At 38.5% G+C, this 14,384-nt stretch overlaps 1 protein-coding gene across 1 annotated transcript; it reads right to left on the bottom strand.

Annotated features, from left to right (window-relative positions):
- Positions 1 to 5,904: 5,904 nt before the first annotated feature.
- On the bottom strand, positions 5,905 to 13,419 carry sdhdb (succinate dehydrogenase complex, subunit D, integral membrane protein b). Its single transcript, XM_034867511.1, has 4 exons — positions 13,297 to 13,419; positions 12,079 to 12,189; positions 10,217 to 10,367; positions 5,905 to 7,312 (listed from the first exon to the last, which is right to left on the bottom strand). The coding sequence occupies exons 1-4, from the start codon at positions 13,343 to 13,345 to the stop codon at positions 7,147 to 7,149; spliced, it is 477 nt and encodes a 158-aa protein (XP_034723402.1). The 5' UTR covers positions 13,346 to 13,419; the 3' UTR covers positions 5,905 to 7,146.
- Positions 13,420 to 14,384: the final 965 nt, after the last annotated feature.

Below are 14,384 nucleotides of genomic sequence, written 5' to 3'. Positions count from 1 at the left end.
CAGCCATGATTGGCTGACCACAACTGACGCAAGGTAGCAACTTCTTCCCGATACACGCAAGAAAGGTGGTCCGGTGAAACTGGCCAATATTGTGCTGCCATCTGTATAGCTTTTTCAGCTAGGGAATGAAGCTTTGCAGATAGCTAGGTACGTTATCTTTGTAGCTAAGAATGTGCTACGGCTAATGTTTGGGCAAACTGGCTGATAGAAGCTACTTCAGTGATCTTTAGTTTGGGAATAGCGAGCTTGGCGGAGGGTCACTACTGTTTGGAGACAATCCTATCTGTTGAGTATCGCCACATAGGGACCAGGGCCCGGCGAGAAAGTTGTGAGCTTGACTCTATGGACAGTTAGCATAGACCCTGGCAGTATCAACGATGTTTGCTTCTGAGTGAGAAGAGGCAGTTGCATAGACAGTTAAAGAAATGGACCAACAGATCCCGCTGTTCTGGACAGAGACCAGTGAAGAATATTAGAAGCACTTTTCTGGTGATGGCTAGGCGTTACTGCCTACTTTACTGCGCAGCCTCCAACTGAGCTTGACAACGTAGTTTTGACGTGGACAACGTGTCTGAAAGTTGTAAGTCTTCTGGTAGCTGTGCCAAGACAAATCTCAATCATTCCCAATCAGCAGAGACAAAGAGCGTAGGTATATGTTAGGAAATAACATAGACACAGGCTAATTCTTGATAACTAACATGCTAGTTAACATTAATAATTAAACCTACAGCTAATGGATGTCCAAACTGTCTGCAAGCTTACACTATATGGTGATTCCTCTACTGTGCGACAGCAAGTTGCGTGGTTATGACTCAATCGTTAGCCTATTTTTACAAAAACGTCTTCTACGGAGCCATAATGTGAGCAACAAGGTAATGGAGCCTTTTATACATTGTCATGTTTCTTTAGAAATAAACAATGGACAAATAGAGTCTTAAAACACTTCAGATGTAAAGTTATTCCCTGTCAAAGTGGCGCCAAAGTCAATGGCAGTGAATGGGATTCTAACTGCAGATGATGGCTTCGTAGCATTAAAATGGCGCCGTGGGAGCTACGAGCAGAGGTCTATAGGGTCAATATTTATCTATTTACTGTAGCTGACACTGTCGCTTTTTTATCTTATGCTGCAAAGTGAGTGATTGATGTCATCTTAATTTCATTGTGTAGTTATATGCAATGACAAAAACTATCTATCTAGGAAATATGTTTTTTATTTTAAAACCTAACCTAAGAAGGGAGGGAAAATATGCACATGAGGCTTAAGCCCAAAACACGAATCATTGAAGAAAATGAAACAGGAAGCGCGTTTCCATCTTAACTCTTTTTTATTTTTACTTCCGCCAATTCTCAGATTTGGAAACGCGTGCTCGCCTCCGCTTCGACGCCACCATCGGTCACATTGTTTCGCACTTAACAGCACATTTTTTCGTCAGCAGAGCCAGTTGGAGCAGTGCTTTCCGACAGGGAGTGGTTCCTTTGGGAGCAAGATAACGTACGAATTCCCGGTGTCCAGCAACATTAAAGACGTCAGAGTGAAAAAGCTTGGCAGGAATTGTTTTTATTTGACATTTTGTCCGGTCGCCCTCATTTACAGGGGATTGTGGACGTGCTGTCTGAGGAAAGAAAGAAACGGGACGAGTCTGCACCTCATCTTCTTTGAAGGTAGGCTACGTTAACACTTTGGGATAGGTGTGTAACGTCTGTTTGTACATGATATATGTTGTGTACACTGCAGGGGGCAAACGTTGTTATTCTCACATTAATCAAAACTACATGTCGCTCATTTACGATTGCTATGGCCATTTTTTCAATACTTTCAACAACTTTCTTCCACTCTTCCCGCACCAACACGCCTACAACACACAACGGGCTAAACGGGTAACTTTATGCTCAAAATCACACATTGTAAACTAAACTCCAACACTAATTTTCAAAATACGATAAAACACGCTGCAAACATGGCTTAGTAAATGCTGCATTTTGTGCATTTTTGCTGCAGAAATTCAATACAAAAATGAATGAGCCATCAGAGTATAGCTTGATAATGTGTCACTGCCCGATGTGAGTCGAGTTGACAGGATTTCTCGTAGGCTACTACTCTTTCTCGTGCAGAAATGTTTCTATCTTTCTTTGTGTTCATCTTTAATGTGTTGCTCCTTTTCAACACAAAATCAGCCCAAATAGGTCCTCAGTTTACTGTAACATAGAGTCAGGTTTGCGTAATATCAAACAAGACTGTGACTTCGGTTACTGTCTTTGCTCTCAAAGTACAACACTCCCTCACTGTAACATATATAGAATACTGTAAAAAAGTTGTCCCTATATCAAAAAGGTTCCATGCAGCTGTACCTTAAACATCCTGTCCATGTATGAAACTGTTGGAACTACAGCTATGGGAAGCTGGGGCATCAGAGACAGCGCTCTCCACCACCTTTATCAGAACACCAATTGAGGCAAAAATGGGTTCATTAGAGAAAAAATGACGAAGCAGTGAAGCTCTTCTCGAGGATTGTTCCGTTGTTTTTTTTTGCATTCATTTGTTACCCATCTTTTAGTACACTTAAAACTAAAGCCATGATGTGTGGAATTTGAAAAAAATAATGGCCCTATCCATTGGTCACACCAAAAAAAGACTCTTTGGCTGACAGGACTATGTCTACTATATACCATAACCAAAAAAAGACTTGTCTTTTACCAGGTCTACCTGATGGCTACCAACGGCTGCTCCCCTGTTACATTTTGTCAAACATTTCAGAATGCCTTCTACTTTAAAGGTAAAAGTGAGTTTATATTTTATTCTTTCTTGTAGTACTTATTACTATTATATTGTATAAAATACTGTATTGTATTCATTATAATGTCTATATAATAACTATTTTTTTTTCTGCTTGTAAATAAATCCTGAAATCTTCTCTTTTACTGTCCACTTCTTGCTATTTTAAGTGGAAACAGCAGGTAAGGAAATTCTTGTATTTGTTTTTAAATTACACAATTGTAGGCAATACATTTGTGGCAAATGCATACCTCAGCTTCATGATTTTCTCCTATATCCTCCATTTATGGTAAAATATAGATGTAGTAGATTGCAAGTGTATGATGTTACTGATGTAACTATGTTCTTCTCACAAATGCAGATCTGGATGAAGACACTTTCAGAATCGGAGCGGTCAACAAGAATTGTTTGGTCCGAAGCATGGATAACAAATTCCTGCTTTTAAATGCTGAAAGTCAATTTCAAGTACAAAACTTAAACAGCGATCAGCTATGTCACCCTGGTAAGATGCAGCCAAGTACAGCAAAATATACAGTGTAGTACTTTAATTCAGGCTTCATAGACGGATTTCCAGTTTTATCAACAATTACAGCAGTCATGACTAGGGTTGGGTTTCGTTTAAGAAAGATTAAAATCTTTGTCAGATTTTGCATTTCTATAACAATCCATCACCCCTCCATCATTTAGGAACATGTTGCGTTTTCCACTTGCTTATGATGTCTTTTCTGTTTAGACTGCAAATTCAAAATCCAGACATACAATGAATCCCCAGACAAAAACGGTAAAGGGAAGCCAGCCATGCTGTATGTGAAAAGGAATAACAAGAACATGGTGGTGTGCTGCAGCGAGACACAGCACGACATTTATCCTGAGGAAATGGTGAGAATTTAACAATAATTTAGTTATTTACAGCATGTGGTGTGAAGGTCCACTTTAAGTGGTTCTAATGACAGAGGTACAACATCGAGGACCTAATTTATTATGTAGAATATTCTGACAAATTCTTTCCTGTCTGTAATAAACATAGGCCTACTTGATGTTTGTCAAACGTGCTGTAGAACCTAAAGAAATCTCAACAGATTTAGATTCCCCAGTTTAACTCTTCCACACACCTCACCATTTGAAAACCTCTGCTGTAAATCATCTAAACCATTTTGTTGAAGTCTGCACAGTACATTAAACTGGTGGTGTGTTTAGTCAAGTTTTTACAGAAATTTAATTATTTAGCTGTTGTCACATCACGTCACAGCCCTAGAATTGAAATGCCCTTTTTGAGGAAGAAAAACCCACAGAAAGGGAAGTAGAGGACAGCTTATCTCACAACGTTGGGCACTAACATCACTTAATAGGTGAAAAATGAATTTGTTGGTTGAAGTTTGACAGGGTAGCTTTTGTCAATGAAGGGTGACAACGTGATTACAGACTCTTATCATTGTGAACGGAATCATTTGCTGGACAAAAAATTACCAAAAGGCATTATGGGACGAACACAAAAGCTTGTAAAGACAAGCTGGATAATTGCCCTATTAACTTACATTGTAGCTTGTTTTGCCGCTGCGTACTGCAGTGATCAGTACTGACCACTTTCAAAGATTGTTGTTCCCATCAGTCACTTAGACACAAAAACATGGGAAAATAGGGTCCAGCTTGAAAAGAAAAAAGGTAGTTGTCCTTTAAAAAAGTTATTAACATAGAATACATTATGGGATAATTAAAGCAGCCAAAGTGACACTAGTTTTTACTGCATGAACCAACTATTCATTCATTTATTGTGATAATTGTTGGTGACCCTCGTATGTTAAGGTTCCTCCTGGACCGTAGGCTCTCCATTCTGTCCACTGTGCAGCGGTGTGACGGAGCAGACATGTAAACCAGGCTCGCCACGTGTTTTTTTCCTATAGGATCTTCCAAGTCAAATTGAGGATACCAAACACAAGGCCTTGTTCTACATGATCAGATGCACAGCATCGAACACGTTTAGGTTCAAGTCCTCGGAGCACCCGTCGGGATTCCTGGGATTCGAACCTTCTGATGATCCCTCGCTGAACAAACTGGTCTTGCGTCATGAAAAGGATGACTCTTGTAGGATTTGTTTGCAATTTACTTGACACTATAAAGAATGTCATAACAATATCACCCTGGTTGTCTCATTAAGGAGAATACATTGCTATGTGGACAACCTGCAGATTGTTACATTTAAATAGAAGACTTGTACAGTACCGCTGAATTTTCTCGAAAGGGTGTATTTGTACACCTAGGGCTACTTTAGAGTACGGCAGGTAATTCGTGAGATTTTTTTTGTTTTTAAATGTATATGTAGACTTCAAGAAAATGCCAGTCATAATTCCTAAAACAATTATACACTATAATGATGGATTCATTATTATAGTGTATACTTCTTTTAGTGATTCTGAACATGTGAAACAATATTGTTGTCTAGTAAAACAAATGTATTGTAACTCTTTCCATAGCTAGCCATTGTTTTTGTTTTTTCCACCCAAAATGTTTGTGCCAGCGAGGGAGAACATTATTAGAAAAAAAGTAAGACCACTGGTACGGAATATAATTATTACTGTAAGTTTAAATGGCAAAACCGACAGATGTTCATAACACCAGCATGAGTATTTTGTTTTGAGTTAAAGAAATAATTTTCCTTTATGTCATTTAATTTAAAATAATTTAGCTTGAAACATAAGGAACACTTCTTCAAAATCTAAATTAACCAGCTGTTGACTGACCATATTGAGATGGTGCACCTTGATATATCCAAGTTAACCTTTTGGTGTGATTGTTTGTCTTCATTTCTGCCTTTAAAGCAACTCACACTTTCAGCTTTTAACAGTGACATAGTCCCTCTAAAGATAAGTTTGCCGCCATATTTAAGATACAGATGTACTTTTCTCTAGATGTGATTACAACTTAAAATTGCAAAAGTGCAGATGACTTTTTGTATACAGCATATAAGCATTTTTATATTTTATATACCTTTTGTACTCTTGTCATTGTCTATTGTGTATATTTTTAAGTCATAAAATGTCAAAATATGAAAGAGCAGACTTTATTCCATCTTATTCCATCAAATCCTGTGCATATAATCTGATAAACCATTAATTGAACAGACCGACACCAAGTTTGTAAGCTCTCAAACATTTACTGCATTAGCATTGTGACAGATTGAATCCAGAATTTACAGCGATTAAAGGAACCTGTAATGCTCATTCCTGGAGCACAAACATCGATACTGGTATTAATAGCTTCATGCAAGGGCTGTGTGTATACCAATTATATGCGAGGACTAAATGTTACAAGGTTATATATCCGTTTTAATTGGCCAGCCATAATGAATTGAAGTTTTTGCCAAGATGTAATAAACTTACAAAAAACTGTCAATGTATATATGGCCTAAATAAATGTTATTTTTTTTTTAATTGATATTTTCAAAATGTGTCCTTTTTTTCTTGCCGTTTGCTCACTCACACAGAGGAAAGTTTAGAATGTATACATGAAACAACTTAATGGTACAGAGGCGTTGATGTTACCGTCGGAATGAGCATTTATCGGCAGAGGACGATATTTTACAGCTTTTAATTTCAGACCCTGCTGTGGATTATACACTGTTGGCTGACGAGAGCTTGTAGGCTACCAGACTGCATTTGCCGCCGTGAACAGGTAGGTTTATTGCTGATGCTCTTCAAATCTCGCCTACCTTCCATTTAATTAACATTCCTGGATTAAACAGGCCAACAAAAGCAATTGCAGTCTGCTCTAATAGACACAATAGGGGGATGTTGTGATCCTTCGTACACGGGGGTTTGTGTGGAGACGGACGTGAACATACATACAAATACAGCTCCCATCTGTAGTGCTAACCGGGTATTTTGGTTGGGTTTATGAGCAAAGGTTAGTATGTAACACATTGTGATTGAAATAAAATACATTTAAGGAATCGGCCACAAAAAGGACCTAAACAGGAAGAAAAATGAACTACATGTCAAACTGCGCTATTCTGTAAGACTTAATAGAAGTCATAGCTATCTTGTTGAACACGTATGTCCCCATTAAAGATAACGATCACATGCCAAGATACATGACAGCTCTTATTTGTAGAATTGGTCGTGGCATTTGTGTTAACTGGCCTACAGGCTGATGTAGAATAAATAAAAGTCTACATTGAACACAAACTGAAGCTAAGATGTGCAAATGGATGTCACTTTGTTTAGTTGACCACGCTTGAATTGATAGACATTGATTACACCCTTATGTATTGATAAGAATTTACATAGAACACCTTGAACTTTTACAAATAGCCGGGGAGAGATTGCTCACATCCCAGTGTCAAGGTCCTCCCAAGCTTCCCAGTCCATATTTATTCTTTATTTGCTCCAGAGCAGTGCAATGGCTTTGCAGATTCCCACGTCGTTGTAGTTGAAGAAGCAAAGACCAGCGAAGGTGACCGTGGACAGGAGGAAGAGGCCTGCATTGGCAATCTTGATCTTTGTGTCCCCATGAACGTAGTCTGTAACCACCTGTCCCAGACCCCTACAAGACAAAAACACAAAAAAGGTGTTTTTAGAGCGAGGAGGGGACGGGATGAGGAGGATGGAGGGGCAACAAGAAACAACCTAACATTGCTTAAATTCAGACGTGCTGTGCCAAAATGCACTTTGGGACTCATAACTTCTCACTTTCCATTTTTATGGACATATGCTTGTACCTTCAACTTTATTAAAAAAAAATAAAAAACGTTTTCTTTTGAAGCTTGACTGATAAATAGGCCAGGCTCCTACCACCCTAATTCAAAAAGCTTAATGTCTTATTGAAGGCTACTTCCAACATTCAATAGTGCTACAAAAATCCTGTTAGGCGCAGACTATGCTTATCCCCAGTCCCGGCAGAAAAGACTAGACTTTCCAACGTTCTTATGCCAATGACACCTAACGACATCAGAGCAGTCGTCCAAGTGCTTTAGGTCAAAGAGGACGTGGCTTGACCCTTTGAAATACGCACTTGTGTTGAAAGCCGTTGCTTAATAAGACTTATCCCTACTCATGACTGGGATTTATAGCCTACACCTGCCATGTTGTTTAGGCGGCTCTCTAACTGATGGAAGAACACATCGCGGTGACGCTAAGCCAAAGCCAACGCTGCATTAATAACGGCCGACAGCTACGGCGAGATGGCTGAATCCTCTCCCCTCCACCCCAAGAGACTTTGGGAAATAGCTTTGTGGTTTACAGACCAAGAGCTTTTGGGGAATATGAATGAAAGTTCTTTGAACCATCCTTAATCTGCTGGTGTATGACTACAAAAGAGGATTGTATTTGACTCGAATGCTGAAGTCAAATTAATACCTCATATGCACTGGACTACAACTCCCTATGGACCTCACATGAAGGAGTTCACCTGCCACGTTTGCTTTTTCCCGGGATAAGGGAAGTCTGGCAGGCAGTCAAATTCTTTTATATTTAAGTTTGTGGTATTGGTAAATTGTATTACCCAGTCTCGCCTCATTGATGTGAGCAGGGTGGATATTTTTTGTTTTGAAACCTATTAGCCCCCAAAATGACAAAGTTGATCAACTTTACCGCTCTACAACAGTTTCAACAAAAACAACACAACAACACTAAGACATCTATATTGGTGTGCTGATATAAGTTGTCCAATATGCACAGATACGTTTTTTTTTTTCAGAACATGTAGGAAACGATGCTTAGGGTAATTTAGAAATTGTCATTATGTAGTTCTAGGTCAGCACTGACAAATACAGAACTTACAGTATGTTATTTTGCGATTTGTTTTATTTTCTTTGTTCATTTCTAGAATTGGTTGACATACAGTACACTTTATGCATAATTTTTAATATTAAATACGCTTGAGTAAAAGTTTTGTTTAAGAAAGCAGCCTTCTAAGTACCTTTGCATAGTCATATCAGTCCACAGTCCCCAAAAATCCACTTTATTGGCCACAATATCTGTTATTTCCCCCCTGTAAATTCGGTTTGTAAGTTCGCACATAGTTGTGCTTTAAACACAGCATAGAGCCTTCATTGAAGGCTGGATCTGTGTTGCTTTAAAAAAAAAAAAATAATTACACATGAACTACCACCAGAAGAGGAAATAGCCTGGCCTCCTTTTAGCCACAAACTGACCAGAGGAATACCTTTGCCTTGCCATGTGGTTACCAAGTAAACAGGATGTAACGCTATAATTTGAAAGCTGTGGGTTAGAAATGGAATTTATGTTGCTGATTCAATGTGTTAAATGTCATATTAAAAATAGGACAATAAAAGCATCATTACAGAGACATTATCCGTCCAAAGCAGGCAAGCTGTCAGGTTGTTAAATTTGCTGACAACACAGCGCTCATTGGGTTGATCAAAAATGATTGCTATTGTTACTGTCAAAATGAGATAAAAACAGGGTTGCTGGGGTAACTGAGAAGGCCACGATTGATAGAGTGACTAAAAGGGCTGGGAAAATGGGAGAATTAAATACAGTGGATCAGGTATAGAACGATCCTCTGGTGAAAATGACCGAAAAATGAACAGGGACCCAGGTCACCGTCTTCCTGATCATCTGACTGGCAGGGTCATAGAGCGTGGTGGTGGACTAAGACCTCCTGTGACCCAAACTAAGCCTTATGCTCTTTCTTTTATACCTCAGGCTATTAGACAGCACAACAAGCACTTTAAACGGACATTTTTATAAGTTTTTATTTAATTCTTTTTTTGGATTTATGTATAATATTGTACTGTTTTTGTGGTATTATATTTATTTATTCTCTAGTTTTTATGGGTATGATGGTGAGTCTGAGCACATTCATTTCCATTTTTATGGATGAAATAAACGACTTGTTTAAACTTGAATATGGATATGAATATGAAACCTTTGTATGTCCACACGCAGGGATGTAACGATTACCGGTGTAAACCACGGTAGAAATGTTGACACTCACAATTAACCTTTTCGTTTAAAATATCCTCATAATCTTGGAGGATTACCACGTTGTGGAAACCCTGGGTTTCTCCCTTCTCAGGTTCATCCGAGGCACCTGAAGTAGCCGGCGCACTGCGCTCAGACAGGAGAAGGGGACAGAAAGTAGCAGCAGACTGTTTTCTTTACCTTTTCTTTGTTGAAGTGATGTGGGTAGCCCAGAACGTATGTAATATTACGCCTCGGTAAAATTGCTGTTGCTGTGTTTCTTATTGCATAGCTGATAGATGTGCAGATTGCTTAATATTACTTGTGCAGCCACGTGTTAATATTTAGGTTGTTAGGGCAATTTGTATATTGAACACACTTTAAAAAATGCTGTGATAATACAGAAAACAGTAATAATTTTGGTCACAATAACCGTGAGGTTAAATTTTCATTCGGTTATATTCCTACTCGCTGATACAAAGCCTCCATCCTCAGGGTTCAGATCAGTGTTTGGCCATCTTACCAGTGTCCATGCAGGGTCAGGGCAGCAGCCAAGGAGTAGTCAATGACAGGACAGGGGTTGAGATAGGCTGCAGGTCCCATGGCCAGAAGCATGATGCTCAGCACTCGCTCTGCTGTCCAGTGCAGAGAGGCGGCTTTGGAGCCGGAGCCCGCTGTAGAGCAAGAGAGACAACAGACTTACTTCTCTGCATGGTAAAAGTAAACACAGCTGTCCCCAAACAAAGAGCTAGACATAATTCTGTTTACCTGGCTCGATGACACTCGAGAGTTCTGATCTAAACACACATTTTTGGGAAATGCACCTTGTTGCCGAGTGTTAAGTGAGAAGGTCAATAGTACCTCTTCTGTTGTCTGTAGTGTAAATATGAAGCCATTGCCATCCATGGAAGGGTCATGAGACAATTGGCCCCTGAGCACAGACATGTGAGCAAGACTCCAGACTAAATGGCACCATGCAGCCGTGTCATTTTTAGTCAACAGTTGCTGCCCCGAAACTCTGGAACAAGTTACTCTAGAACAAGCTGATATTCGAGAGATAAAAGATGTGGCTCTTTTTAGGTCTAAACTAAAAACCTATTTTTTCAGGCTGGCTTTTAAACACATAGTAGTGGTGTGACAATTTCACTCTCCTGTTTCTTTGTAACCTTTTCTGATTGTACTGTGTTATATGCATCATTTTTGTGTATTCTGTGTTATTTTTTGGTTCCTGATATGAAGCATGACCTGCTGGTTGCTGTAAAGTGCTATTTGAATACATTTGGACTGTTTTATTTTTATTTTTTTAATAGTTGTTGTCGTCTCTTTCAGTAATATTTTGCAGGTGAAGGCACAAAACTGCCACCGTTGTTTTCTCACAAAGTGTAATGTTGATTGCACACATGAACCATGACAAAAAAAACAAAGGGGCGGTACCAACCATATTTTTTCTGGCACCTATATCACTTTGCGTATGACCACAAGCCTGTAAACACACAGGCTTTGATGAAGAGAAGGGAGAGCACTGCAGCGCTTGGGAGCGCTTTAAAACCTATTTTATACAATCTATGTTTAACACTCACAGAAGAAGAGGTAGTAGCATTTGTGATGCAGTCAGCTCGTAAAATTAAATGAGAATTAAAGTATTCTGTGGCAGAGAATAGTGATATCGATTCTAAGCGAAAAATTGTGATTCCTATTTTTGCCCAAATCGTGCAGGCCTACTCCACCCTTTAGTCATTCTGTAAATGACCCACTAACCTGAATAGTGGGCCACAGTGGGCGAAACCTGCTTGCACTGAGCAGATCTTACATGAACCTGGTGTCAAAATACTGCTACCACTCTGGCATTTATGGTTGATAATAATAATGACCACCAGCTTTCATGTCAAACCTGACATTTGCTCCCTGCAAACTGGAAGGCACACACACACAGACACACACACACACACAAACATACACCTAAAAAGACACTAAACTGAATCAATCGGCATGATTGAAAAATCTAATCAAAATGATCCTGTCTGACACAAATCAGACTCCCTTTCCTGTTCATTTGTATTTCTATTTGTCCATTCTCTGCAACCAGAGTATAGTCAGCTGGACTTTGACCATTTTATCATATCACATGTATCACACTATGTATTGTTTTATGATACTTTGACTGAGCATTACTTGATTTAATGAAACATCATTTACAATAGTTTGGTGGGAAAAGTGTAGCTTATAATGTTTACTTGTTAAAACTGTGTCACATGTGGTTCCGGGGCTGTGGTATGTCACACTGTTGGTTTGCTAAATAGAATAAGGTTTTCCTGTTTTTCTGTATACTCGCTGTAGCCTATTTACTGTATGTACTACTGATTACTTCCATTTGTCAACACTGACCGTACAGAGCCTGGGACGCATGAATCCTCGCGGTCAGCTGGTAGGACTGCTCCTGGTATTTGTGTGGTACAACCAGCGGCCTGGCCAACAGAGTGCTTTGGTAGAACAGAGCTGAAGAGAAAAGACAAACAATTATATTCCTAAATGGGCACATATGATGAAATTTACTCACAGAATGAACTGTAAACCACAAAATAAAACTTTAGTGCGCAGCACTGTGGAGATAGGTCTGGCAATGCAAGACTACTCAGCATGCAACGTACTGTAAGTTTTAAGGCAAAAGATGAAGGACAATTATGTTAACAGCATATTCTTCTCTGTTCTGTCACTAACATATGATGTATTACAAATTAAGTTAGTGTCAATCCCATTTTTCCCCCTATGCTAAATATTAATGTTAAGTGTCTTTTTTTCTTTCTTTAAAGTGTTTAAAAAAAATTCTTAGCAACATTAAACCTTAGGTCCTTCATGTTCAAAACAATTTTTGTTTTACAAATACAACCTTAAAATTAGCATAAATAATAATATCTGATTTATAATTTCTGCTGGATGGCAATGGATTTTTCTTTTAAAAGGATGGCATTTGTTCGCACTGAAGCAGCGATAAACTATGGGTAAAAAAATAAATAAATATTTTACAGTTGACCAAAACAGTCAAAGGAGGGCGACAGAAAGCAGTCTTAAACTAACATGAACCTTTACAAAAATAGATTAGATGCTGAGCTCTTTGGTAAAATGTATGCATGCCGAATTAAAAACGGAGTGTTGTTATCTTCAAAAATATCTGTTGGAACGTTTTATCTGGTATGTATTTTTGTCATTATGTGTGTTCATTTTAATTTCATAAGCTTCTGACTAGAGTTTGGCATACAATTCTGCGTCTCTCGTGCGAGTTAAAACGTCATGGTACCATAACCACGGTAGCAAATCTCAATACCTTCTCAGTGCACTTCAATGTTCACGGCGTTAGAGAATTAATGTTACTCGCCCATTAGCTAGCTAATTAACGTTACCAGGGATGGTACGTCCACTGACTGGCTTGTTAACTAAAGTCGTGAACTTGAAAGTAGTAACCTAGTCTCTGCCACACCTCTGCTTTGCTCGTTCACAACTATTATTCGACCTCCCATCTGTCGAACCGCTCCGCTTTTACACTTAAGTTTGCACATATTTTCAAAATAAAAGACAGAAACACTGAAAACAGACAGAAATACCCACGTTTGAATCCTCTACGACACACAGAACCCAACCTGATAATAGCCGCCATGATAATGAAGGTCACCAGGAGAGTTACCCGGATGTAGATGTTGTCAGTCAGCGGAACAAAGATGTTTAATGTTTGAGAAGATCTGCAACTCTTTTTGAGAAGATCAGCAACTCGGTTTCAACTCAGATTAGAATCAGAATCAGTTCCAACGGCGAAGGGAGTGTGTACTACTGTAAGGACTTTGACGTTGTTTGTTTTTTTGCTCTCAAAGTAGCCACACAGAAATAGACATTAAGCTACAAACAACAACAAAGCTGAACAACATGAACATTTGGCTATTATACATGTAGCCTATATAAAAAAATGCCTAGCCTGCATTATGTGTGATTATGCATTCAAATATGTACATATAAGGGGAACAAGATGGTAAATGAAAAAAAAAAAAGAATCAACAGAAAACGTTGACTAAGCAGTAAAATATAAATACTGAATCAAAATTATGTTTACATTGTGAATTAATAAATAATTTGAAAGGGAAAACGTGCTTTTGAATATTTTGGGTCTTATCTTTGTGTTTTGATCATAGACGTTACTAAATATACAGTCTGTGGTTTAATGCAGCTCCTGTGAAACAAAATATATCATTGTTAGCGTCGCTTCTTGCGTCACATTTAACACAAATGACACAAGAAGACACTATAAAGTGTAAAGTGTCTCGAGATAACTATAATTATGAATTGATACCATAAATAAAACTGAATTTAACTGAATTAGAAGGAACCACTGCTGTACACTGGTACACCCACTCTGACATCTCTCCATTAGTGCATAGGTACTGAGCATGTGTGTGTGATTCAGGCCTGTGTGTAACAACAACACAGTCTAAATTGTAATTTCCCCTTGCGGAATAAAGTAGGCCTAAACATCATCAACATTATTATTATCACACAGATAAAAGCACAGTCTACTATTCTACAAAAGAAGTCAAGAAATGAGTGTTATCGAGTACTAGTTCTGTATTTTAGACAATTAATATGAAGGAAACTATTTAATTTTATTTTTATTTTCATTTATCATCATTGTATTATCTTTTTTTTTT

This window comes from Etheostoma cragini, chromosome 3, assembly GCF_013103735.1.
Source record: "Etheostoma cragini isolate CJK2018 chromosome 3, CSU_Ecrag_1.0, whole genome shotgun sequence".
Lineage (NCBI taxonomy): Eukaryota > Metazoa > Chordata > Actinopteri > Perciformes > Percidae > Etheostoma > Etheostoma cragini.
The sequence above is the reverse complement of the archived record's forward strand: the minus strand, read 5'-3'. Positions and strand labels throughout refer to the sequence as shown.

What these genes read in the sequence shown, in the direction of transcription:
- sdhdb (XM_034867511.1), bottom strand. Translation starts at nt 13,345, where the DNA reads ATGGCGGCTATTATCAGGTTGGGTTCTGTGTGTCGTAGAGGATTCAAA. An exon ending in GTGTCGTAGAGGATTCAAAC is followed by an intron (nt 12,190 to 13,296) that starts GTGGGTATTTCT and finishes TTTTCTCTTCAG; the next exon opens with CTCTGTTCTACCAAAGCACT. An exon ending in CTGACCCTGCATGGACACTG is followed by an intron (nt 7,313 to 10,216) that starts GTAAGATGGCCA and finishes TTTGTCTTGTAG; the next exon opens with GGGTCTGGGACAGGTGGTTA.